Genomic DNA, 25,339 nt, shown 5'->3' with positions numbered 1-25,339 from the left:
ATGCATAAACTAGATGGGAGAAACAAAACTAAAAAGAAAGAAGTAGCTAGTTTCATGTTAGGTTAGATTTTCTATTTCATGGAAGCTAGATGGGAGAAAGGAAACTAAAAAAAAAGAAGTAGCTAGTTTCATGTAAGGTTAGGTTTTCTATTCCATGGAAACTAATTTGATTCCAGTGTAAATTCTCTAGTGAAAGGAAGGGCAAGCTTTGCTGCTACAAAATCCTTATATAGGCTATGTGGGCACTAAAATAGTGCAGGCAGCAAAGTAACAGTAACAATTTCAATAAGAGATCTACAGTTCCATATATGGTCAAGGCATCATTTTCAAATTAGGAAGCATCTGGTTTCTTGGCATTTCTAACACATGTTTCTATGTGTTTGGAGTCCTATGTCTGGAGCTGAGGTAGTTCACCAGCGCTGGCACAGGCTCGGCGGAGCGCTGAATTTACTGCTGTGCACGAAGTCCTCCTATCCATAACAAGTGTTTCAGCCCCGTTGCATACACTTCTCAGCAGAAGCCTCCAGGTTATCGCAGCCTCGGGATTTCCCCAGTCAGAGCGGGTCTGTCCCGCAAGAAGCGCAGCGCCCTCAGCCAGCCCTGCCGAAAGGGCCCGGAGCAGCTGAAGGAGCCGCAGCACGAAGGGATGTGCCCACGGCAGCTATCGGAAGGCAGCGCTTTGTGTTTACTGAACCTGGCCATAATGGGATATCGGCAGGGAAATGGCTTTCCTGAACGGCGCTGCTCTGGGACACTGAGGAGAGGGGGACCATTAAAACCAAGCCCCAAGCCTGCCAGAGCTCCAGGAGCGCTTGGACAACGCTCTCAGATACACGGTGGGGTCGCTGGGCTTGCCCCGTGCAGGGCCAGCAGCTGGACTCGATGGACCCTGTGCGCCGCCTCCAAGCCGGGATATTCCCCGATTCCCACCTCCCCTGGCACTGCCAATGGAGTTTGCGCTGCCCCACTGCGCCCCCCCGCGGGGGCGGCTGGAACTGCCCCGCGCCTGCGCGTCCCCGCCCCGCCTCGCCCACGACAGCGTCAAGATGGCGGCGTCTGCAGCGGGCTTAGCGGCCCGGCGGCTTCTCTTGCCCTGGTCCGCCCGCCTGGTGCGAGCGCCCGGCGCGGCGCAGCGGGTGAGACGGCAGGGCGGGGAGCGGCGGGGAGCGGAGAGCGGAGCGGAGGGAGGTGCGGAGAGCGTGGGCGCCGCGGTGGCTCCGAGCGCTGGTGCTCGGGCTGGAGTTGGAGGCCGTGGTGAGCGGTGCATGCTGGGAGTTGTAGTCGCGGCGTTGGCGCGGTGCACGGCGGAAGGTGTAATAAGTGATCAGTTGGCGCTTGTTAGGAGGTTTGTGTGTGGCAGCTGGTCTGGGGCTCTTCAGTGTGAGGAGGATGTCAGTAAACTGGAGATGTTCAGCAGGGATGAACTGGGGTGGAACATGTGTCCTGTGAGGAAAGGCTGAGGGTCCGGACTTTGTTCAGGCTGAAGAAACCATGGCTTCAGGTAGACCTGTGAGAGGAGCTGTGAGAGGTATCTCTGCCAACACCTAGAAAGTTGTCGGGAAGATAAAACCAGGACTGTCACAGTGGGGCACGGTGGCAGGATGACAGACAATTGGCGTAAGTTGAAACGAGAGGAAAACTGGATGTGTGGCAGTCAAGCAGTGGAGCAGGCTGCTCACAGAGCTTTGCATTTTCTCACCATCTTGGGGGAGTGTCATTACTCAGGTGCAAAAAGTCCTGAGCAAAGTTGTCTGACCAAGTCGATTCTGCTTGGAGCAGGAAGTTGGACGGGAGACCTCCAGAGGTCCCTTTAAACTTGAATTGTGCTGTGACTCTGAACTAAGTGAGTTTTAAGAGCTCTAACTTATTCTAGGAGGAGAGTATGTGAGAGCTGGATTTTGTATTTTCATGTTTAGGCAGTTATATGGGGAGAGAAATCTTGTTTGAAACATTTGAAATCACAGTTTTTGAGATAGCTGCTTGCTTTAATTTGAGATACATATTTGCATTTCTTGTTATTGAAAAACTGCAGTAAACTTCCTTTCTTTTCTACCCCGCTCTCATTTAATGTGCTTTAACTGCTACATGATTGTGCTGCTCTGATCAGTGGGTGATGGATTTGCAGTCCTGGCACAGGCCCTTGGGCTATATCTCCCTTCACTTTAGAAAGCAGGTATCCCAGGAGAGTTCCAGATGCTAAAGACTGCAGGCTCTTGCTGGCAGAAGTGGTAAACAAGCATGGCTGGCTGATGAGAGTAACAGCTTCTGCTGGCTGATGAAATTAATAGCTCCTATGTCAGATTGGAGGGCAGCAGATGCATTTCCTCACTTGTAGTTATCTTCAGGGTTTGTTTCAGATTCAGGTTACTGCTTCCTGTATGTGAAGTACTGGTGAATAGCAATCCTGAATTCTTTTTCTTATAAATGCATGCTATAAGAAAAATCCTCAGACTTAATGCTTAAGTTCAGCAATACATTTTTCAGAAAAGCATCCTTGGGTATAACTAAACAATCTGAGTGTGACTGATGATTTTCCTTTCCAGTATGTGCATGTTGGAACAGGGAGGCTCACAGTTTCCAAAGCAGCAACAGAAGTAATCTTAAATGTCCCTGAAACTAGGGTGAGTCCTTTGGAAAATGGCTTGCAAGTAGCTTCTGAAGACTCTGGACTCTCAACATGCACAGTAAGTAACTTACAAAAGGAAGGGTTTTTTGTATCTGTTGCTGTGTGTTCATTTCCTTGTGGAACTAAATTGCGTTTGCATTTCAATATTTATTAATAACTGTTCCTAGAACTTAAGCCAGGACATAGAAGTCTTAAAGCTTTTGTAGATTTGTAATTAAAATTTTTGTGAAGATCAAAATTTTCTTTTTCTTGAAAACCTGCTCTGTTTAAGGAAAAAATCGTAGCAAAGCTGTTAGCTGGTAAAACAACTTTTTTTTTTTTTTGTTCTTCACTGAGGTTGGACTTTGGATTGATGCTGGAAGCAGGTATGAAAATGAGAAGAACAATGGAACTGCTCACTTTCTTGAGCATATGGCTTTCAAGGTGAGTGTGAATATTGGCATAGATGTTTACAATGGATTTTAAGTATTTTATCTTTGAAGATCAATGATGGAAACTTTGTCAGAATTGTATAAATAAGTTTTCCAAATTGAAATGAAAAAAATAATATGGACAACTAAGATTTTGGTTTCCATTAGAAAATGAAGCTAAAATCCTAGTTCTGTGTAACTGTTATACTGGTATGGATTACACAGATCTAATTTCTAACTCACTTTTACCTTCTTATAATAGTCTTAGAAGACACAGTCACCCTTTAGCCAGCTTTTTATTTTCATTTGGGAGCACAGATTTATATCTGACTTTCAAGCTTGGAGGTTAGCATGCCAGTTTTATTTCCAGAACACATTTTCTTTTTCTTGATCATGCCTTTTCCAGACAAGAAGTAGTAACCATGAGTAGAAGAATTGAAGGGTCTAATGTGATTTTCTTATTGTTCTATTTTAGGGAACGAAAAAGAGATCTCAGTTAGACCTTGAACTAGAGATTGAGAACATGGGGGCTCATCTCAACGCATATACATCCAGGGAACAAACTGTGTATTATGCAAAGGCTTTTTCAAAAGATTTACCAAGAGGTAATTACTCTCATTCATCAGAAAAGCTGCAAAGAACAACATGTTTATCCAGCTTCCAGTGAGATGACACAGAATGATGTTTTTACAGTGTTATAGTCCCTTCCTTGCCATGTGAAAAGTCCATTCTTGAACTTCACAAGAACTTGAGAATACAGGTTTGGAAAGGAGCCAGCAGGGAAGCTGATATTTGAAATATTTTTCACTTCAGAGTCCCAAGATACCTTTTGGACTTCTCTCTTCCTGTCCCCTTGCTATTCTTATTAGCACTTGCTCTTTGGGGTGGGTTTCACTTTTGGAACTAAATTTTTCTAGTAGTCTAAAAATACTTTTTTGTTTCCATCTCCTTTTGCAATTAGCTGTGGAAATTCTTGCTGACATAATTCAGAACAGTACCCTGGGAGAGGCAGAGATTGAGCGTGAGCGAGGAGTAATACTTCGAGAGATGCAGGAGGTTGAAACCAATTTGCAGGAAGTTGTCTTTGATTACCTTCATGCCACAGCCTACCAGAATACAGCCCTAGGACGGACAATTTTAGGACCCACTGAAAATATCAAGTATGTCCAAAACTATGTCTTTAATTGTGTGGTAACTTTTATATATTGAAAGAGACTTATCTAAAAATGTAGAGAACAGTGTCAGATTTCATTTTTACCCTGAAATTGCACTGAATATAATTTAAGCAGAACCCCTGTATTGCCTTAGTTTCCCTGTAGGCAAGCATCAAAGGGTATGTGAACTTCAAATGTTCTGTGCATGACTTTGGGTTTTTTTGCCATATTCTCCTGTTTCTTAAAAGTGCATGTGTCACAAAATTGGAAATACTTCTTTTTCCTATAGGTCACATGTTAGGCATTATTGAAAGCACACACAAATGCTCTTTCAGCATTTGTTTGGACCAGTAGAGATCAGGGGACTGCTAAATGTGCTGCTTTCTAAGGAAAGGAGATCATTAGTGCATCCTGTCTCCACATGACTGAGTTGGAATTCTCACTGTCTCAGGAAGCTAGAAGAGCTTTTTATCTAGTTTTTATTTGCTTTTTAGAAAGTCACCCTTATTTTAGCTTTCTGCCTCTGCTCTGAACATTGGCAGCACTTTTAATTATTTTGTTAATGTATTGTTATATACATTTATCTCTTTTTATTTTAAGTTGGTAAACTCTACTGGCATAGTAGTGCTGTCTCCTTTCCTGTTTTTAGATCCATAAATCGTAATGACTTGGTGGAGTATATAACAACACATTACAAAGGACCCAGAATGGTCTTGGCTGCTGCTGGAGGTCAGTATGGGATATTCACCCTTGATGATGCGAAAATGTGCTTGAAACCATGGCCTGAGTCTGTGGGAACAACATAATGAACTAGCCATTATTCAGTAGGTCCTGTTCATTGTTAGGCCTGTGTAGCCCTGTGTGTTTTGTGCTTTTATACCCTTTGTGCTTTTGTTCCCTTTTCCTGTCAGTAATATTGCAGAAAACTTAAATCAAGAGCAAGAAGTGAATTGGAGGCCAAAGTCATTCTTCCATGTGGGCAGGAAAAAAGGGTCCTAGAAGGTGTGAAGAGGGGAATACCAAGGAATGCAGAGGGAAAGAAGTAACACTGAAGCTTGAAAGAGAGCAGAGAGTTTGATTTGATGTAGTTTTAATGGAAAGCTGTTGAAGAGAACCAAGAAGAGGGAATCATGATGATCTTGTTCTGTATAAAGGGAATGTGTGAAGAGTCCAAAAGTGGGGTATTAAAACAGGGGCACAAAAAATTACTGCTTGGTTGAGTCTTTAAACTGTGAAGCAATTTAAATTAACTGTTTACAGAGTAACATGACAAAGCATATGAAATACCTTTGTTCAGGGGTTTCTCATGATGAACTACTTGACCTGGCGAAGTGCCATTTTGGTAACTTGCCATCTGCTCCAGAGGGAGGACTGCCACCCCTGCCACCTTGTAGCTTCACAGGTAGTGAGGTAAGCTGCTTGGTGGCTTTTTGATCTGGCCCTTACATCCCCTGACATGTGCACTCTGGTGAGGAGAGGGGGTGCCATAGACTTAGCACATGAAAAGGTTTCTTGCCCCCAGTGATGGCAGTGGAGCAGCTGCTTTCCAAAGCAGTACTTCCCAGTCTTTCTTGGACAAGCCTCACTGCCACCACTTTTTATGCTTCATCACTTCCTGGAGGAATACCTTCCTTATCCCTGCTCCTACTTTGCTTTTGTCCTCTTGATTACAGTATTGGAGCATTGCCACTTGTTGAGAATCACTCACTTAAAGGATGTGGCAGAGAACTGGAGCATCCACGTTCTATTCCCATCTCTTTTCAGATTTTACAAAGTCATCAATTTTCCTTGCTCCTGGTAGTCATAAAATGCTTTAATTTAAGCATTATAGTGCTTCTCTTTGTATATTGGCAAAGTGATCTGAACTTGCTCCAGGGGACACCAGTTAAGGCTGGTGTAAAATTAATCTTCATATGCTTTAGTTTTAGTGCATGTTTTATAATCTAGCTGTAAAAGTCCATTTTCTATTATTTAACTTGCCCTATGCTTGAGCATGTATAGGTTGCACTAGAGCTGCTCCCCTGTGTTCCAGATTCGAATAAGGGATGACAAGATGCCCCTGGCACACCTGGCCATTGCCGTTGAAGCAGCTGGCTGGTCAGACCCGGATACAATCCCACTTATGGTAGCCAATACTCTGATAGGTAACTGGGATCGGTCCTTTGGAGGAGGAGTGGTGAGTGAACCTGCAAGCACCATCCTGCTCTTGATGAGGTTGGTGGGATCACCCTGACTTGGGTACTGCCAGGACAGAAAAGGGGATCCAGTTGTGAGCCTGAGAGAGTTTGTTACCCAGGATCTAGGAAAATCTTAGGAAGTGGTTCTAAACCACCAACATAGAGGTGACTTGAAGTTTCCAAGCCCTCATGAAAAGTAAGATGTTTTATACCTGTATATCATCAGAACTTGTGGCTATCAGTAATTAATTGTCCCTTTCTTGAACCTAAGTGTCTTTATGATTTTGGCTCAAATCTAGGGTGTTATTTTGCAATGCGGTATTACATGCAAGGAAAGAAAGGGTTGAAATGAAGTGCTGGTAACTAACCTTGTAGCTACTACTGCATGTCCTGTCATAATTGAAATGAAAATGGGAAATCATGGAGATGACTAGTAAAGTTTCAAAAAACTTTGTATAGTAATGTATTTTTCTTTTACCTCAGCAGAATTTGTCCAGTAAACTTGCTCAGATTGCCTGCCATAGTAACCTGTGTCACAGTTTCCAGTCCTTCAACACCTGCTACACTGACACAGGGCTGTGGGGACTCTATATGGTCTGTGAGCCATCCACTATTCAGGACATGGTGCATTTTGTTCAGAAAGAATGGTAAGCAACCGTTTCTCTGAAAGATTGTTTTTTGTGGAGGAATACAATTTAAAAGAAAGTTTTTAAAGAGAATATTTTTCTCAGTTTGGGCTTGCCTGGGAATAACTAATGCATCAAATTCTATACTTTGGCACCCAGAGCCAAGTCCCAGCACCCAGGCTTTGGCACTCTTACTTGGAGTGAATACCTTAAGATGTAGGTTTTGTTCGTTGTACAAGAAAACACAGCAGAGATTTTTTTTTTTTTTTTTGACTGGCAAATGACAGAAGTCATAAAACTGTCAGACCTTTTGGAATACTACTCAGTCAGTGTACAGCCTGTGAGCTGCAAGTGCCACCACTGAAGGAGTAAATTATGAGAATAATGAACGTGCAATTACCACAGTATCAGTGGTTACCCAGTCTGCAGTTGCTGCAGTTGATGTACCACGTTCTGGTGTTAGAAAGCTCTAGTGAACACATAGGGAAATAAAAGTTGAGCTGTTACATACGGAATTTTGAAACCTGCAATTCTAGACAATATTCATTCATCTGAGGCTTAAATCTTGAAGGATGTCCATAGATGCAACTGTAAAGCTTGAACTGCAGATGTTATTAAAAACACCTATATGTTGAAAGCACTTGATTGGGTGAAGTTGAAACAAGTCTTGAAAATGAGGAGTTTCTTTAATCACATAAATCACTTCTTATATACCATTATTCTACGAGATCCCTGTTAAGTTGTGGAGGAAAAGGTTATCACTTTGACTGCATTTGCTGCAGCTTAGCACCAGGGAAGATACAGATGATTCCTGGGACAAGAATTTAGTGTTAAGCTATTTAATGCATCCTCCTCTCCTCACAAAATGTTCTGCAGGCAGTGTGGCAAATTATTATCTCAGCAAGAGAGGAGCCAGGAAGTAATGGATTGTTTTCTGGCTGATTACCTCTTACCTAGTTGCTTGGCCCCTACTTTCATAGCAATACCCATTCTCAAGAGAACACGTAGAGACTGCACTTGCCTCAAAATATTTATTTAATAAAACAGAATACAGCTCTTTTAAGAGAAAAAGCTTGCTCTTGGGTATATACTACTGCTTTATATCCATGGCTTGTTTTCCAAGCTGTCTTACCATCTTTGTCTACAGAAAAGTAATGCCTATGCACCACCACAGGTAATCTTGTGTGCTACCGACTACCATTATTTAATGCCTTTGGATTTAAACTGTTTTTCAGGATAAGACTTTGCACAAGTGTTACAGAAAATGAAGTAGCTCGAGCAAAAAATCTTCTAAAGACAAATATGCTGCTACAACTTGATGGTGAGACTTATGAAAACTTTTTATTCTTTGTGGAGCTGTAGGCTGATAACTGAAGCATTTTTTCCCCGTTTTAGGGTCCACACCAATCTGTGAAGACATTGGAAGACAAATGCTGTGCTATAAGCGCCGAATCCCAATTCCAGAACTTGAGGCAAGAATTGAAGTAAGAGGCACTCATGTTGCAACTTTTAAAAGGCCATCAATTACTTGCTACAGAAAGTAGAAGTTGTATTTCTTACTCAGCTGAGAAAACATTTCCAGCTGAGAAAACTTTCAAGTGTTTTGTTGCCTGCTCCCTTGGATTATACAAAATTAAGATCAGAAATGGTTTTAAGATGGGATTGTAACAAAGATGCATCTTTTACCCCTTTAAGGCTATTGATGCCCAGACTATTAGAGAAATCTGCACAAAGTACATCTATGATAAGCATCCTGCAGTTGCTGCTGTGGGTATGTAGTATAAGTTTCCTTATCCTCCCATAACCCCTCTAGACCACTTGCTGTGATTTGAGCATGTGTCATGGCCAACTTTCTCTAACTTCCAGGTCCAATTGAACAACTTCCAGAGTACAGCAAAATCTGCAGTGGCATGTCTTGGCTTCGTGAGTAGTGAATAACAAGAACTTCCAGCATATTTTAGCTTTAAAGAAACAGATAAACAACAAAAAACACCTGACAAACCAACTACACCCCTGTTTAAAACTTTGGAGTTGCTTTTGAGAAGATTAAAACTCAAGAACCAGCCACTCCTGTGTGTCTGTATAATGAAGAAAAAATTGGAAACATGTACAGTATTTGCATTTTTATTATAAAACAAGGATTGTCAGTAAGAGTCATTTCTTGACTTTAGTAGCATTCATCACTTGTTCTTGAGCAGCTTTCTTTGCCTTGACCATTTCCACGAGTTCCTGAAGAGAAGGTGGGGAAAAAAGAAACATAACTAAACATGTAACTTGTGAACAACTCTGTAGTTTTGAACAATATATATATTCATTGTGAAACACTCTAGTTCTCAACATAATGAGAAGTCTACATAGTTTTATACTGTAGAGCAATTTCTCTTAGAAACTAATCAGTTGACTGATGGAAGGTCAATGCTCATGTACCAGGAACTTTACCTACAGGAGGCTAGGGATAGGATTTCACCATCTGCTAGAGCTTGCTGTCAAACTGTAAGACAAATTTCCTGACACAGACTTTCCTTCCCAGCTTCCAGAGCCACTATTTTCACTGAGGAACATTTAGTCCTTACTGCTCTTTTGGGGTTGAGTTACCAAAACCAAAAAGTTTCCTGTAAGGCTCCATCATCTTGCCTGTGTCAGATACTGTCTCTTGGAGGCAATGGAACACTAAAAGCAAAAGATTCTCTCAAGACCTAGACTAGTGACAGTCCCAGGAGGAAGTGAGGGACCTTACCTTATATCGCTTCATGCAGTCTTTTTTTGACCGGCCTGGAACAGCTGCTGCTATTTTCTCCCATCTTTCAGGAGTATTTACTGGATAAGTCTTCAATGCTTGTTCTAAAAGTTTTTGTTCTTCTGTAGTCCAAGGGGATGAATCTAGAGGTGATCCTATTTTTACATGCAAAAATGACAGAAAGAATAGGTATTTTAAAGAGTCTAGAAAATACTGTCAAACCTATTATAGTTAGTTTAAAATCCATGCAGTTTTGGGGTGTATTGTGTGTACCAGAAACCCTCAAATCTGGTGCTAGAGCCTGGATCACTTACTTGTTATAAGTTTGTAAGCAAACCTTGAGTAAGTTCTGGGTTACTTTCTTCCTGAGAGACCCAGGGGAGACAAGTGCACAGGAAAGTTTCCCTTTTCACCTTTACCTTCAAATCGTTCTGAGGGAGCAGCACTGTCCATCTGAGGCACCACACCATGTTCTTTTTTAAATTTGTCAAATGCTTTCTTGTTTATGTCATCTTTTTGATGAGGGTCTATGAGCAACAGACATTAAAGAGAATAATTATTGCAAGAATATTAAAGCCAGACGTAATAATAATAACAACAACAACACTCTGTAGCAGATTAGTTACAATAATCACAAAATCTTAAAAAAAAATTTCCTACTTACTTTAAAACAACGGTAAAGAGGTTGGTAGATTAAAAAATAAAAGTCATTCAGGATCCAATAAACTTTTCTCAGTGTCAGATTCTCCAACCCTTATCTTGCTTTATAGTGCTCAGAAAAATACTTGTTCCATATAATCTTAAACCTGAATCTGCAACTTCACCAAAATCAAGAGGGATTATTCTCGTGTAAGGGCTGTGAAACAAAACTCGATGCATTTCCCAGGGTATGGCCATGTCAGAGAGGCAGGAACACAGAAAATCCAGGTGCTCCTTGTGCCACTATGTGGTTTATAATGCAGAAACCTATTGAAAACTTAGCATGGTTCTTTTTCCTTCTGTAGTGAAATGTGTAATGTCTTTGCAACCTTATTCCAGAGCTCTCTAGGCTTCATTTTTCATTTTTATATTCATTTTTGAAGTGGAAATGAGCCGCATTCATTTAGGTGTCTTACTCTGGTGTTGGATTCATTAATTTTTTTAAAGTATCTGTAGAGCTTCATCAGTTCCATTTATTTTAGATGCCTTTCTTTGTAGGGAGCTTTCTGAGAGGCCCATTTATCTCTCTCTGAGCCATCATTTCATGTGTCCCAGACATCAGAACATCAAGCTACACTAAGAGAGTTCCTGAGAGTTGCTCGTGAAGTGCTGACTTACAAAAGAGCCGTTAGGATGAAAACACTGAATCACATAAATGCTCCTCTAAGTCCTCCATTTCTGTTGGGGCTCTAAAGAGGATTTTATCAGGAAACACAGCTCCATTTAGAGAAAAGTCAGATGAACAGAAGCAGGCAGACCATGTTATTACAAAAATAACATAATATAGATACCAAGCTTTTGGAGACTCTTTGCTTTATTGATGACATCTTTTGCTGTTCGTTTTATTCCAGTAGTAGAGTGCAAGTTCATGTAATTGGCAATAACTTCCCATCTAAAGCAAGAACAGAAAGGATAAACCAGCATATTACATAATACCTTATCTTCATACAAGCTATGGTCAAGCTCCTGTACACTTTTTTTATCAACTCTTGAGTTAAGTTCAAAAATACTTAAATATGTGTAAAATTTCAGAGTAGCTATTCTGGAAAGCTTTCAGTCACTAACTGAAGAATTGAATCAGCTTGGGTGAACTTCTTGGTTCCATTACAGAAAAAGGATGGGGTAGAATGTAGTTAAGTGCTAATTCTCAAAATTTTACTTAGCTACTGCTTTCCTGAATTCCCCAAACACCTCTGGCATTAAATACTGCAGGCTGCACTGAGAGGCTGAGAAGTTAGGACCCTATGTCCACTGCCCCCCAGAAGAATGCCTAAACATCACGTAAAGGGGCTTAAACAGGAGAGAGCTGGAACAGCCCTAGCCCCAAGATTATTCCAAGTGGATTCTTAGAAAATGGAAGGCAGAATGTACCCCTTGTGTGCCTTTAGGACTAACTGCTGCGCTGCAGAAACAGGCACTGGAGGTATCACTGGAGGTATCACCTCCATGGAGAATGGCAGCTTTTTTTTTTTTTTCCAGTAAGCATCCAAATCTTGTAATGGAGGTTTGAAATCTGTGTAATCCTAAATGGAAGAAGGCATTTCATTTCTGGAAAAAAGTACTTAAAGCATGCTCCTCATTTTGATACTTAGTAGTAAGCTGAGTGCCAGTGCTGCTTTCTGTAAACCCCAGCCTTTCCCTTTTCTCCCTGGCTCTCCCCTAAAGAAAGCTAGTGCACTTAACTCCTATCTTGGGATATTTTCCTTCTACTTGTAGAAGAGAAACCAGCCTCACATGTGTTGTGGAGCTCTTGGAAGTAGTTTACACACTTGTACTCCTACCCACCTGCACCCCAGTCACTGGTGTGGTTTTGTTCTCTTCTTTAAGGACTGAAGCCTACCCTGGAGCCTGCCCTGTGCAAACAGGCACCTCAGCACCATCTTGGTAATGGACTGAGGCCCAGACCTCAGAGGAAACAAGATATAGGGCCAGAGGTAACTCTAGTGACACACAGAGCACAGTACCAAGGGAAAACAAAGCACTGGCTGCTTGCGAGTCAAGGAAAATAAAGATGTTTAGGAAGTCCTTATACTGACAAAATACTTGGGATGATCTGAAAATATGTTTTATTATGCTTGTTATTTAATTAAAAATTGTTAGTAAGGGCTTTTAGCACCAAACCTGAGAAGTACCTTGAGTTAGTCCCTGCTGGAAAGAGGTTCACAGCTTTAATTAACAACTGTAAATCATCCTCTGGCCAATTTTTGCTTCCCCCTCCACCGCCAGTGGTTGACTTTTCTGAACTCTTTGTTGCTTGGCGCATACGAGCTTCTGCCTCTTCTTTCTCTCGCCTTATTTGTTCATTTATTTCTTCTATCTAAAGATCATAAATAAGCATTATTTATTTACTTACTGAATTATTGTTACCTTTTACAGTGACAAAACCCCCTCTCTGGACTTGCTTTGAACCTTGGATTTTGTTTAGTTTCTGTTCTCTATATTATACATAAGGAAACAGAGGAGCTTATCTGTTCCAGTATTATTTCCCTTCATTCCATGTGTATATTTTTAGGATTTAAAGAGTAGGAATTATAGAAGTCCATCACATGTTCACTAGGAAATTAAATGAACACCCCCAGAATTAAAGCAAAAGTTTTCAACCTTGTGTGAGTGTCTAGGCTAACACTTGACTTAGAGGGACAGATCCACAAAAGTATTAAGACCAGTGAGGGCAATTAAACACCCATTCTGAATAGACCAATTCTCAAATCATGCAGCCCATCTGGTATCTAAGCCCGATTACGTCAGTACAACTGTAGTAATGGGAGAACTTTTAACTTGGTAACTGAAATCTGGAGTTCATTCTAAGTGGGCTGGATGTCTATGTGTAGTTTTTTAGCAAGCTAAAAATGACTTCAGTTAACCCACTGCACCTTTTTGTGACCTGTAATCACATCTCAAGACTGTGGTGTGACACATCTTTAATCATCTGCTTCTGAGCGGGCCCAGTCCAATCTTGGCAGTATTAGAAGAGCTGTGCACTTATGGCTGTTGGCAGGATGCCCAAAGTGAGAGCAAGATGCCTATTTCATAAAACCTTCCTGGCAAAAGGAAAGTTACTTGATAGATAATTTTTACTGGAATAGTTTTAACAGATAGAAAGGGGACTGCCCTGCATTTGGAAACCCTCCTGGAGAATGGAATACTGAATTCAGTTCCATGTAGAACAAGAGGCACTTCAGTCTTAAATTGTTGATGAGTAAACTTGACCCTGGGCTGGGGGCAGATCATATTCCCCACCATGGAATAAAGTTTGCAGCTGTGAATCCACAGTAGATGAGAAAGCATCTTACTCTTTCTGCAGGATGTAGGTTCAGCTTTTAGTTCAAACCGCTTTTCCCCAATGGTAAACAGGCAGATCCTTGCTGAATTTTGGTAATTTTTGAGTCCACGTGTCTTGCATTCCCATTCCTTGGAATCCAACCTACCAGCCCTTCTAGTGCCTACAGCCTGCAGCACACTTAAGTCCTTTTGTGGATCTATCCTCAAGTCACAGACACTAGACTAGTACCTTTCCTGTGTAACAGAATAGGTTAAGACTGCCTTCCTTCCCTCAAGGTAACTGCTACACATTGTTGGGCAAAATGAAATTCCCCTACTGTTTCTATATACTGTACAAGAGGTAGTTTTTGTATTCTTTATAGATAAAAATGTTTATTTTTTTTTTCTTGGTTGACCCTGTTAATTTGACCAGCCATGAACTGCACAATGTAAAATGGAGCAGAGATCCCTCTGCCTGTGGACTCTCAAAATCAAGTCTTCACGTTTTAACAAGCACGATTCCACAGTAGCTATGTTGTATCTTACTTCAATTTAGACAAGTTGATTTCACAAATTATTCTGTTATTTTGATTCGACACTCAGCATAATTACCTGTTTTACTACAGCCGCCTTTCCTCCTTCCCTTGTTGTGGATGTAAGTGCTTCATTCAAGCATTGCAGACTAAAAATAAATTATTAAGTTACAATGGAGAGCTAGTAGAAAAACGGGTATCAAAACGAACAGAAAGCAGCAGGAAGACTTACCTTGCTAGCTCAAGACGATCACAAAGCTTTTCCACCTCCTCCATCATTTTAACACAATCTGCCTCATTATCAGAAAAGTAATTCCAGTTCTGGAAGCAGAAATACACGTTCTACAAAGTTCTTGAACTTTATTGTCCTATTCCTTCAGACAAAGGCTTAACACACAGTATTCTTCAGCCACTGCTGCATTTGGAGCTATTTGGTCAGCTTTACTCATAACTTATACCCATGTAAGTATGTGTTTTAGTGTTTTTCAGTAAACCCACTTTCCACACCCATCTCCAGCCCTAAGAACAAGCAAACATGTGATACGGTCTGATTTAAGCACAATCTGATTTTAAACACAGCAATTTGTCTGACATTTGTCTGTATTTCACTGTAATAATATTTAAATACCTTGCATGTTGTTCTCAGTTTTTGCCTTTCTTTCTTGATTGCTTTCTTCTGTATTTCTTTTTCCTTTTTTGCTACTAATGCTTGCTGCCTAACTTCTTCTTCCTCCTTTTCTTTTGCTAACCGTGCTGCTTCTAATTCTGCTTGTCTTTGCTGCAATCAAAAGGAAAAAAAATCCAAGTGAAAAAATCCTTGAAGTCCCATTGTTACAGGGTCATTCAGTCATCCAGTATCAAAATGTGTTGTTTCTGGTTTGGGTGAAGTTTTGTGTGTATGTTTGGGGATTTTAAAATGCATAAATACTTGGATGTTTGGTTTTCCAAGAATTTTGTGGGAGATGATGAAATACATACCATTTGACATTAAGTCAACTACTCACTCTGAGGATCCTCAGTTTATAAATCCTGACTTCCACTACAACAAAGATATAAAACCATATGTAATTTCCTACGCCCACCCCAGGAGTATAAACTTCATGGTCCAGTATTTCTCCTGCATCGTTACTGACATAATTTGCAGTCTTCTAATGTCTTTTAAGTTACTTTTCTGGACATTACAGTTCACTTTCATTCCTGTATTTCAGAGCCATCTTTTCCAAACTGTTAGTATTTATCAAGCATGTTCTGTTACCTCTGAGCATTTCATACCAACCAACCATTCACAAACCACATAAAGCAAGCAGACATATCCATTTAGTGCACTTAATGCTTGCCTTGAAACTAGAGGAAGTGTTTGCAACAAAAGAACTCAGTTTTCAAAGGTGTTTTGTTTCACATCTGCATTCCATCTCCTTCTCAGAAGACTGCCAGCCTTGCACTGCCTGCTGCACAGGCATCAAAGACAACACGTCTTTGAACCCCAGTGTAATTCTATCAGTAGTCTTCTGACACATGTAGGACCTGAAGCGGTGCATCAGGTGTGAATGAAGCCGAGTTTTTCAACCCAATAAAGTACTTCACTTACTTTTTCTTTTGCCTCCTGTTCTTTTCGTTTTGCTTCTACCTTTGCTTTCTTCTCTGCTTCCTTCTTTGCCTTTTCTTCCTCTTTAAATTTCTTTATCCTGGGATCACAGCTGTATGCATTGTCTGGCAGAAGAAAGGAAACATCATGTATAGAAGAAAACCAGGAGATTTCCACAGTAAACTAATCTTTCTTTAAAGAACAGCAGATTATGTGCTCACCAACAAGAGTCCTAATTCTGTTCATTTCTTCTTTTTTTCTCAATGCTCTGGCAGCTCTGTTCTGCTTTTCAATCCACCTCCTTTCATCTCGACTAAAAGGGAAAGCACAGTTCAGTGCTAATGCTCTACAGTACCACTGTTAGAAATTCACCAACAAGTTTCTTAGTTTCCCCCACACGTATGTTCTTCTTTGAATACTTCAAAAATAGACTTCAAAAAAATGAAGTTCCAGGACCTAAGCTTGTGTAAAAAATGCTAAGTGTTTACATGGTTATATAAACCTGACAAACCAAGCTGCTTATCTGTCATTGTAGGGAATGAGATCATGGACTTTTTTTCCAAAATGCAATCCACTTGTTTACCTAACGTTAAACTTAAGCAAAACAACAGAGATGTTAGCATATGGTTCAATTAAAGGACAGCAGTATAAGCAATGTCACAATTATCTTGTTTTGAAGGATATAGTCATGTCAAGTAAATCCATCTGCACAGAAACAACATTGTGAAGTAGCACAATACTCTTGGTAAAGTCAAGCCAGATCCATTCCAGTGAAATACGGCTCAGGTTATAGGTGGGCCGACTGAACCATCTGAAATATTTACCAGTGCTGTCAAGAAAGAGGCAAATTTTTAGTGTGGGGTCTATAGCCTCATCCACACAACCACACAGAGAACAATAGAGGGGGCAGGGAGGTTGGAACTATGTGGTATTTAAAGTTCCTTCCAACCAAAACCACTCTATACCTCAGAACAAAGAATCCACATAACTGAAAAGGAGACTACTAATATGAGTAGATTGAAGCTTTAAAACATGAGCAACATCACCTTTGGCAAGAAGGGGTAGCAAGAATCATGACCATCTGAAAAGCAGCTGTAATGCAGTTCTCTCTCCTAAGTACAGCAGACTAGGTACCATTTGTCTAAACATCTTTGAGAAAGGACACTAATGACAGGAATGAGCAGAAAAAAAGAGCTATGCAAATAATTCAAGATCCTCCCAGTAAGAAGCCTTGAGGTTCATCTGTATGATTTACCACAAGTACAAATGATAGGGAATTGATTACAGTGTCTCCACAGAATCTTCACAGGAGAGAATAATGGGTCTGGTGAGGCTCAAGAAATTCAATAGCAGAAGAGGCACAAGAGAAGAGAAATGCCTAGCTACAGCCTAAATATGGCAGTTTCTAACACAAAGCCAACCACTGAATCTAAGTACAAAACTGATTTCTAGCCAAACTTGAAAGAAGAGATTCATACAATGCAAGTTATGGTCTCACAAGGATTACTGAGTGAAAGGTTGTGTCCTGTGAAATGTGTGTTAGACTAAATGATTCAGTGCTCCAACATTAACATTCTGTGTTTACAACTGTAGGATGGATAGAAGCAGAATGTATTTTCCAATGGCAACATGGTCTGAGTAACTGAGCAACTATCACTACGTAATACATAATTTTTATTAACATAAAGCCATAAGAACTCATCTCTCCAAATTCTAGGAAGTATCACTTTCTCAGTACAAGTTAAAGAGAGAAATGATACCTGCATGCTCATCCATTCTGTCCTGGCTCCAGGCTCAACCTGTGCTTGGGGCTGGCAGGAATTGCAAGTCTGAATTTAAATGAACACACATTTCAATGCACCTCAGACATACCTCTGTGAGGCAAGCAGGAACTACTTCAATTACACGAACAAGCCCACAATAAGTTCAGTTCAAGTCCATGACTGATGCCTAAGCTGGGAGAGTGGAATTTGGACTTAGCTCAGCTGCCTATCTTCCTATGACTTACAGTCTAAGAGACAGTTGGAAAATCTTGCTGTATCAATCTCTCAGTCTCCTGTCAAAATTATTTTTACTTACATACCATTCTGCTTTTTCTTTTTCCTCTTCATCTAAATAGGAAAACTCTCTCCAGGAATCAAAATTATACCTAAAGTAAATTTAAGAAAAAAAACCCAAAAAAACATTACTGACTTTTTTTGACTAAACACACCTCCCTTTACTAGGGGAGCTTAAACACCTCAGACATCTCCACTAAAAACACAGGTTAGGTGAGGTAAACCTGACATCCAATCTATGGGTCAGCTCAGTTCTCAACCATTGTGGTCAGAAATTCCCACTGCAACCATGAATTTACAAGTGCATGGATTAGCCAGGAGAAAGCCAGGTCAGTTTGTGGAAGGCACAAACACCTGTGAGGTAATATTGTGACATGAGGTTGGGACAGCCCACAGCAAACAACCCACACACCAAAGCCCTTTATATTGAATGTCTTGAATAGTGTGAATAGAAACAGAGGCATCAGCTAACTTACCAAAAGGAATAGAATGCATCTACCTCCTCAAATGAGGAGTTCATGTCCCCAAGTTTAGGTACATTTTTCTTATTTGACCACCTGAAAATACATGGATATATTCAAAAAATAATATGTACAATCTTCATAACAGGGCATTTGTTAAGTACAGAATCAAAGTCCGAGGCTCCCTCCCACCAATACAGAGGGGGCTTCAGGAAAGAGGAACAGAACAGGAGAGTTCCTCCAAAGTATCCTCCAGACTGGGCATTTCTGGAGGAGTTTACCCAAAAAAGCAACCTTCTCCTGCCTGAGTGCCTCCTGCCTTGTGCCTCAAGAGGACAGATGGAGCACAAGCTATCTTTGTAGATATTCAATTCTCCATGCATATTCTTCTGGTAGTGGAGCTTACAAAAAGTGGACAGAAAGTGCTCTGTGAATAACTCAGCTCTGTGGTAGGGTACAGGAAGTCTCCACATATTCTAATGGCATGCAAAGGAATCATGCATACTCTGCCTCCACTGCATTTTCTAGGGAAATCTTCCACAAACTCTAGAATTTGTTGTTCCATGACATAGTGTCCATTTCTATTGCAGTGAATGGAAAAACCTCATCTGACAAGCACAGACCCAGGCCTGAAGTCTATGGAATACTTGATAATGAAAGATTCAGTAAGACTAAATAATTGTTCAGAATGTTGTAAAGTGCCTCATGCAATTAAACACTTCTATACAGGGGAAAGTTGACAGGTTTCTATTGTTACAACCTTAATACCAAGTTAATTGTCAACCATGAATCAAATGCAGAAGAAATCACACAATGTAAGAGAGAACCACCAATACTGACAGTTAAAATTATCTTCTCTTCTAACCAGTTAAATCATGACTATTACTACTGTCTTCTGTTAATGTCTCACTCGCAGAAGAAAACAATTTAAAAAAAAAGGAATTTTAAGTCAGCAGCCCACAAACATTTGGTACTATACGTAATTTTAAGATGAAACAATGAGTTGTACAAAAAGAGCAGTAGGTAATACGAAGCTGAGAACTTTTTTTAAAATTGCATGGGTCAAACTCAATGCCATTAATGTGACAGTTCAGATTATTTTTAAATGAAATAAAAAATAATTGCAACAATTTCAGCTGTATTATATTTCTAGGAAATTAATACATCTCTTGTTACAAACACAATGTCAAAAGAGTTTGCAAATGCTTATTCTCCAGCAACAGCAGAGGCTGTCAGACATAGCTTACCTGGCATTTCTTTCAAAAACTGGTGAGAAAACTTCAAAGAAGTTTTCTTTTGCTTCACTTTTGGAAGGTACAGAGTTATCAAAAGTTGGATCTATGCTGTTAAATGCTCGTCGTTTCACAGGATCAGATAATATTTCATAAGCTGAAAGTTACCAGACATAAGATGGTAAATTTTTAAAAAGATGTTCTCAGATCTGTGTTTGATCTATCTGTAACGTTCTGTAGAGCTTGATGTTTAATTATTTTAGTGACACCAGAAAGCATTGCTGTCTATTCCTGTTAAACTAAGTAGGAGGAAAACCTTTATGAAAAAGAACACATTTAACCATTAAGATGTAAAAAACCAGATAATATTTAGTTTTATAGCAGTAAATTTTGTTCAGACACTGGGAGTTTGGGCATGACATCTTCAGACTTTTATCCTATACCAGATCCTTGCAGATAAACTGACAAAATGGTCTCCTAAGGCACAGAGTAAAGGCAGTCCCTGAGTTAATGTGTTGTCAGAATGGGCAAGAACAGGAACCATTCATTAGAATTTTTGCAGTTCATGATGAAGTTGTACTGAGTTTTGGATAGAATATAAAACTCCACACAAACTCTCCAAAACATGCAATCACTCCCTGTTTTCCTGTTCTTACACCCCTGCAGTTGAGGAGCATCACATTACTAATATTCTGGAAATCACACAAACTATATCTTCAGTACTCTTTCTCAATGAAGTGTGGAGTTTTACAATGACCACTATTTTTCAGTAAGAATGAAAAAGCAAAGGAATCAAATTTGTGTAGCAATCATTCATGGACTTCTGTGCCTGCACCCCTACCAGAGGACACTGTACCATGAACATTGGATGTAGGAGGTAATAACCTGGAGGACACCTTGGTGCTCTGCTGTTCTGTAAACTGATCTCACTGCACATGTCAGTGGAGAGAGAAGGAATGACAGTGACCACCAGTGAGCTGCTGTCTGCCAGTCTACCCTTTCCCTCTGGGAAAGGACTTCCCTCCACCAACATTCCAAATGACCCCAATTATCCTGCCTCAGTAACCCTTATACCATTTTCCTGATACAGGAAATTCTGTGCACATCTGTTGGTTCCTCTTCCATTTAACAGATGTCCCTTCCACTTACAGATCCCCAGTTCTACTCACACTCTAGTTCCCCAGCTCTGTATCTCCCATGCATTCCTTTGTCAGACCAAGTTCTGAATCAATCTATGTTCTCCCAAGTGTTTTCCAAGTTTTTTCTCCTTGTTTCATTACTGTTTGCTTCTACTCCAGGTCCCCCTTTCCTACAATTGCATTTTAGTATTTCCTTCCTCCAAAATGCTGCCTGGGAGCATTATTCCTTTTCTTTCCTACTTTGTGCTGTCCTTTCTGTTTACCTCTGAACTTGGATTATAAGCAGTTAGGAGGGAAGATTCTATCATATTTTGCTCCGTGCATGTAGAACACAGAACATATTCCTGAATTCCCATGCAGGTAGTTCTCAATATAGTTATCTGACAGTTTCTGACAGGACTTCAGCAGAAAAACTATTTCCTTTGGCAACCTTCATCCTCCTGACAACTCCAAAGGAGGCTGAAAACATCATCTAACATATCTCACACTAACTAGTATGTGTAAGAAAACATTCAGAGAAGGAAGTTCAGAAACACAAATTCCAAGACTTCCTCCTGCTTCAACCTTACTGAGTGGAAATAATTTGTTTAAAATAAATGAAAAAGCCAAGCTCTCAAGCTTTTCTAGAGATGTAAGTCATACACCTAGAACAGGCCCTATAGTTTTGGAATTGGCCAGCAGTGGTGTTCTGGGTCACAGAATCTTTACAGTTGGAAAAGACCTCTAAAATCAGAGTCCAGCCATTAATCCTGCACTGCCAAGTCCAATACTCCAGGCAAGAGGGAAATGTTATTCACTTGAGTACACTTGCTCATCTGTGGGCAAAAATGAGCAGCTGAAGAAACTGATGACCTGGATCAAATCAACACATGTTCTGTTGTCAGAGCAAGCACATTAGAATTCAGATCTTCTGACTGCTGTTGGTGCCTGTGGGGGATTGCTCCATGGCTCACTAGTTTATCCAAGGTATGAGGCCACCTCCAGAGGTTCATCTGTGTGTGCACTGCTGTAAGTGTCACATTTTGTAACAATTTGGCAGCCAAACATCTGTCAGCTGCACTCCCATTCTGCTTCTACCCACTGGGAAGTTACACCTAATGTGATCTATTGATGCAGTGTACTAAAATGGAAAAAGAATTTCCCCAGCTGTTTAGTCATTGATAATTTCTTAAAATCCTAATGAAGCACAACAAATACATTTCTGATGATCAAGTAGATTGAGAGAATATCTAACAAACGAGATCAATTGCTTACCTTTAGTTATGCAAGTAAAATAATCGTTATCACCTTCTCCTATCTGTTCCCCTGCAGCTTTTCGCTTGTCCGGATGATGTTTCAAAACCATGGATTTATCTAACACATAAATGCATTACAGTTAGAAATGCTTCATCAGAAACAGTTTCAAACTACGAAGTAATACAGTAATTCCAATTTCTCTAGTTCGAAACTTAAATAAAAATATAAACCAAGTTGTCAGATATGGCAAAAACAGAAGTTAATGAATTTTCTTGACTTAACACTATAGTTAGAGTTTACATTACTTCATCTTTGCTGGCACATAACCACAACTTAGAAACTATATTCTCTATTTCACCTCAGCATCTGAAGAAGTCTCTGAGACTTATTCTACTATTACACTGAGCAAAGTGCTTTAGCATCTATATGTGTACAGTTAGCTTCATAACTGAAAAAATAATTAATGTAATTTTAGTTGTTACTTCTAATGAAAAACAAAATAGTTCAGGTAAAATAAAAATTGTATTCTATCCCTTTACTGAAGTTCTGAACACGATCCAAAGTGAAATTTAGCAAGAAAACTACAGCCTATAAATGCTGTAGTGCACTTCCCCATGGCTAACACTGAGCAGACACACAAGACTTTGGGTTAAATTCTCCCTCTACTCAGGCCTTGAATCCTAAGGCACAACTGGCACATACAGAGAGAGCATCTACTGAAGGTGCTACCAAGGTTGTCTTGGTGTTTAAAAGGTAAAACCAGATTTTAGACCAACTTCTTTGCCAAAAGATCTTGCCGTATTACCTTACACCACACACCGTACCTTCTTGGTTCTCTCTAAAATACCAGAGAGAAGATACCATGCAAGCAGTTACAGCAACCTGTCTCCTGAGAAATAGATCAGAATCCTTCTTAGAAACAGGAAAGCACACTATACACATGTGGCAAAGGCTCACATCTCTACAGCACCATGGAATAACAGAGTGCCCTCCAGAGAGAGGCTCTGGTTCTTGTTCAGAAGATCAGTGAGATTGCTGACCACCACCAAAACAGGTGCTGTTCTATTCCATAGCAGCAAATGCTCCACAGTGGTGTGGAGCACCTGCTTGAGTCAACATGATTTCCTGGGTATGTTGGAAATTCACTGATTTCCACCCATTTTCATTTGGGAGTGTCTGGAGACAGTGATTCTTACTGCACCAGCACAATTATACAGGCAATTGTTCACAAGACCTGTTCACAAAGCCATCATCTAATCCCAGAAAGCCTACTGAACAATCTTCAGAGTATTTTAAAATCTTCCTCCACTAAATATTTGCATCCCACTTGCAAAGTCAAGCACACTGCTTTCCAGAAATAAAGTTCTGAAGCCCAACATGCTCCATTCCCATGCCACAGCCACACTAGCATGACTGTTAACAGCAGACTTTTCGTAAACATTCAGCAGGAGTAACGTGGCAGCTCAACACTCTCAGGGGGGCTGCAAGGGAACCTCTGGGAACACATGGGACAGCCTGTTCTTCTGCCTTTCACTAAGCCTGACTGCACACTCAAAAACATAGACATCTATAGTTACACTCTCAAGGCTGTTGAAAAATCACAGGCCAGGAAGCTGAGATGTGAAAGTTTTTAATTCCCTAGATTCAGGCTTCTGGATTTCAGAGCAGTGATATGAATTTAAAAGGATGGTAAGCAACACAAATCAAACTTTTAGGCCTGGGAAATAGTAAAAAACCTTGTTCACAACATGCAGGTATTTTCACTGGAAACCAGTTGTGTACATCTGATAAAAAGGTTATGCTTATGAGAGAAGGGTACTTACGAGCTGCTTTTATTTGTTTCTGAGTAGCCCTGTATCGTATATTTCCCAGTCCAAGAACTGCATAATGGTCCTGATTCTGAGAGAAAAGAACCAGAATCCCTAATAAACACTCATAAATACAACCTAAACACCACAACACATGCAGAAATCCAGTTCTCCTCCCCATCTCTTAAAGGCAAGAGAAAGAATTCTTCCCTCTCTCAATAAGTATTGGGAAAAGACTACAGGAACAACTGTCATAAATTATTGAATAATTACTGAATAACTGAATATCAATAAAGTAAGCCACTGACACAGAAAGCCAAGTAGCTTAATCTAAATTGGATTGAAGCACTAGAAAATTCACTTATTGGAAAATTGAACTGCTGTTGTTAATATTAAAGAGTAAAAAAGTAACTCCAGAATAAAGGAGATGGTGACAGGGAGAAGATACACTTAATACTTTCAGGTAGTAAAATAAAAAGCCACAGCTCAAAACTAAGATCTTATCCTGATGTGTTTGCCTTCACACACCAGATATTATGGTAAAGTACACAAACTGATTCAGATGGGTGTAGGAGGGGAACAGGAAGGAGATCTTTAGCACCTGGGCATGGCAAATAACCTTGATGGGCAAAACTAGTTAACAGTAACCGGTATTGACTGAATACCTTCCAGTCCTTTGGGTCAAGAGTTTTTAACATAGGATATTCCTCAAGCTGCAGTTCTTCATCTCCTGATTCTTCAGAAAGCTCCTTCTCATCTTCTAGCTCCTGGAAAGAGGCAGAAACATTTATGTTTCTCCTCTTAATAAATGCTTCAAACCATCTTCCCACAGGTTCCACTTGACAGAGTACTGATGCTATAAGCAAAAACATAAAAGCAACTTCACCTTCTGTGGTTTCCTTTTTTTTTTTTTTTTTTTAATTAAACCCCCATCAAAACCCACAAAAGTGCAGCATCACACAAGGTTACAGATCGCTAAATCGTCTCTTTGGCTCTATATACACCAGAGTGTAAAAAGCAGCACACGTGCCCATCAGACGGGACCTCCCAACGCTTCGCCGTGCGCTCACATCTGGAAAGGTGCTTTCGAGTTAAAGGAACACGCGTGTCAAACGATATTAAATACAGTCCTATTGGCAGCGGAGGAGGCAACCGCGGCAGCGATATTAAATTTGGATTGATCTTCCCCGCGTTCCCGCTCCCCCTTCCCAGGCCACTCCCTCCGGCAGCGAACCCAGACTTGTTGCTCGCACACGGGCTGAAACGATGCCGGCGAAGGCACAGCACGCGAGACGGAGACAATTAAAGTCAAATAAACAGGAAAGTTCTTCGAGACCGGCCAATTTCCCAGCTCCGGCGCCCAGGCGGGCGCTCGAGGGCGGCCTTTCCGCGGCGCAGGCCCCGCCGGCCCGCGGTACCTACCGGCCGAGAGCGGCCTGGTGACGGCCGAGCGCTGCCCGTCCCGCGCGGGGCCGCGCAGCAGCGCCATGGCCGCGGCCTGGGCCTGCCGGGGGCCGGGCGCGTGGGGCGCCCCCAGCGCTTCCGGGGCGGCGGCGGCGTGCGGCGCCATAAGCGGCCCGGCCGGACCTGCCCGGGCC

At 40.9% G+C, this 25,339-nt stretch overlaps 2 protein-coding genes across 4 annotated transcripts; one reads left to right on the top strand and one right to left on the bottom strand.

The window, feature by feature from the left end:
* Positions 1 to 1,026: 1,026 nt before the first annotated feature.
* On the top strand, positions 1,027 to 9,058 carry PMPCB (peptidase, mitochondrial processing subunit beta). 2 transcript variants are annotated; one of them, XM_005526012.3, is made up of 13 exons: positions 1,027 to 1,136; positions 2,544 to 2,684; positions 2,963 to 3,049; positions 3,512 to 3,641; positions 3,998 to 4,196; positions 4,840 to 4,919; positions 5,488 to 5,600; positions 6,223 to 6,366; positions 6,854 to 7,014; positions 8,229 to 8,314; positions 8,389 to 8,477; positions 8,689 to 8,764; positions 8,860 to 9,058. In XM_005526012.3, the coding sequence occupies exons 1-13, from the start codon at positions 1,047 to 1,049 to the stop codon at positions 8,922 to 8,924; spliced, it is 1,461 nt and encodes a 486-aa protein (XP_005526069.1). In that variant the 5' UTR covers positions 1,027 to 1,046; the 3' UTR covers positions 8,925 to 9,058. The 2 variants fall into 2 exon arrangements, with proteins under 2 accessions (XP_005526069.1, XP_014110656.1); XM_014255181.2 differs by having other exon boundaries at positions 6,851 to 7,014.
* A 43-nt stretch (positions 9,059 to 9,101) lies between these two features.
* DNAJC2 (DnaJ heat shock protein family (Hsp40) member C2) lies at positions 9,102 to 25,311 on the bottom strand. 2 transcript variants are annotated; one of them, XM_005526011.3, is made up of 17 exons: positions 25,164 to 25,311; positions 24,407 to 24,597; positions 23,757 to 23,832; positions 21,952 to 22,050; positions 19,574 to 19,715; positions 18,342 to 18,422; positions 17,892 to 17,957; positions 16,030 to 16,121; positions 15,812 to 15,933; positions 14,852 to 15,001; positions 14,456 to 14,544; positions 14,303 to 14,372; positions 12,562 to 12,746; positions 11,221 to 11,321; positions 10,150 to 10,257; positions 9,731 to 9,885; positions 9,102 to 9,222 (listed from the first exon to the last, which is right to left on the bottom strand). In XM_005526011.3, the coding sequence occupies exons 1-17, from the start codon at positions 25,309 to 25,311 to the stop codon at positions 9,148 to 9,150; spliced, it is 1,950 nt and encodes a 649-aa protein (XP_005526068.3). In that variant the 3' UTR covers positions 9,102 to 9,147. The 2 variants fall into 2 exon arrangements, with proteins under 2 accessions (XP_005526068.3, XP_087911019.1); XM_088054893.1 differs by having other exon boundaries at positions 24,407 to 24,508; positions 25,164 to 25,245.
* Between the last annotated feature and the right edge of the window lie 28 nt (positions 25,312 to 25,339).

This window comes from Pseudopodoces humilis, chromosome 5 (assembly GCF_049639895.1).
Source record: "Pseudopodoces humilis isolate 2021_Gansu_Grassland_sample_001 chromosome 5, ASM4963989v1, whole genome shotgun sequence".
NCBI classification, from domain to species: domain Eukaryota; kingdom Metazoa; phylum Chordata; class Aves; order Passeriformes; family Paridae; genus Pseudopodoces; species Pseudopodoces humilis.
Note: the sequence above shows the minus strand (reverse complement) of the source record. Positions and strands in the feature narration are given on the sequence as shown.

What these genes read in the sequence shown, in the direction of transcription:
- PMPCB (XM_014255181.2), top strand. Translation starts at nt 1,047, where the DNA reads ATGGCGGCGTCTGCAGCGGGCTTAGCGGCCCGGCGGCTTCTCTTGCCC. An exon ending in CGCCCGGCGCGGCGCAGCGG is followed by an intron (nt 1,137 to 2,543) that starts GTGAGACGGCAG and finishes TTTCCTTTCCAG; the next exon opens with TATGTGCATGTTGGAACAGG. An exon ending in GGTCTTGGCTGCTGCTGGAG is followed by an intron (nt 4,920 to 5,487) that starts GTCAGTATGGGA and finishes ACCTTTGTTCAG; the next exon opens with GGGTTTCTCATGATGAACTA.
- DNAJC2 (XM_005526011.3), bottom strand. Translation starts at nt 25,311, where the DNA reads ATGGCGCCGCACGCCGCCGCCGCCCCGGAAGCGCTGGGGGCGCCCCAC. An exon ending in AACTGAGAACAACATGCAAG is followed by an intron (nt 14,545 to 14,851) that starts GTATTTAAATAT and finishes TTCTGCTTCCAG; the next exon opens with AACTGGAATTACTTTTCTGA. An exon ending in AGGCGGCTGTAGTAAAACAG is followed by an intron (nt 12,747 to 14,302) that starts GTAATTATGCTG and finishes TATGATCTTTAG; the next exon opens with ATAGAAGAAATAAATGAACA.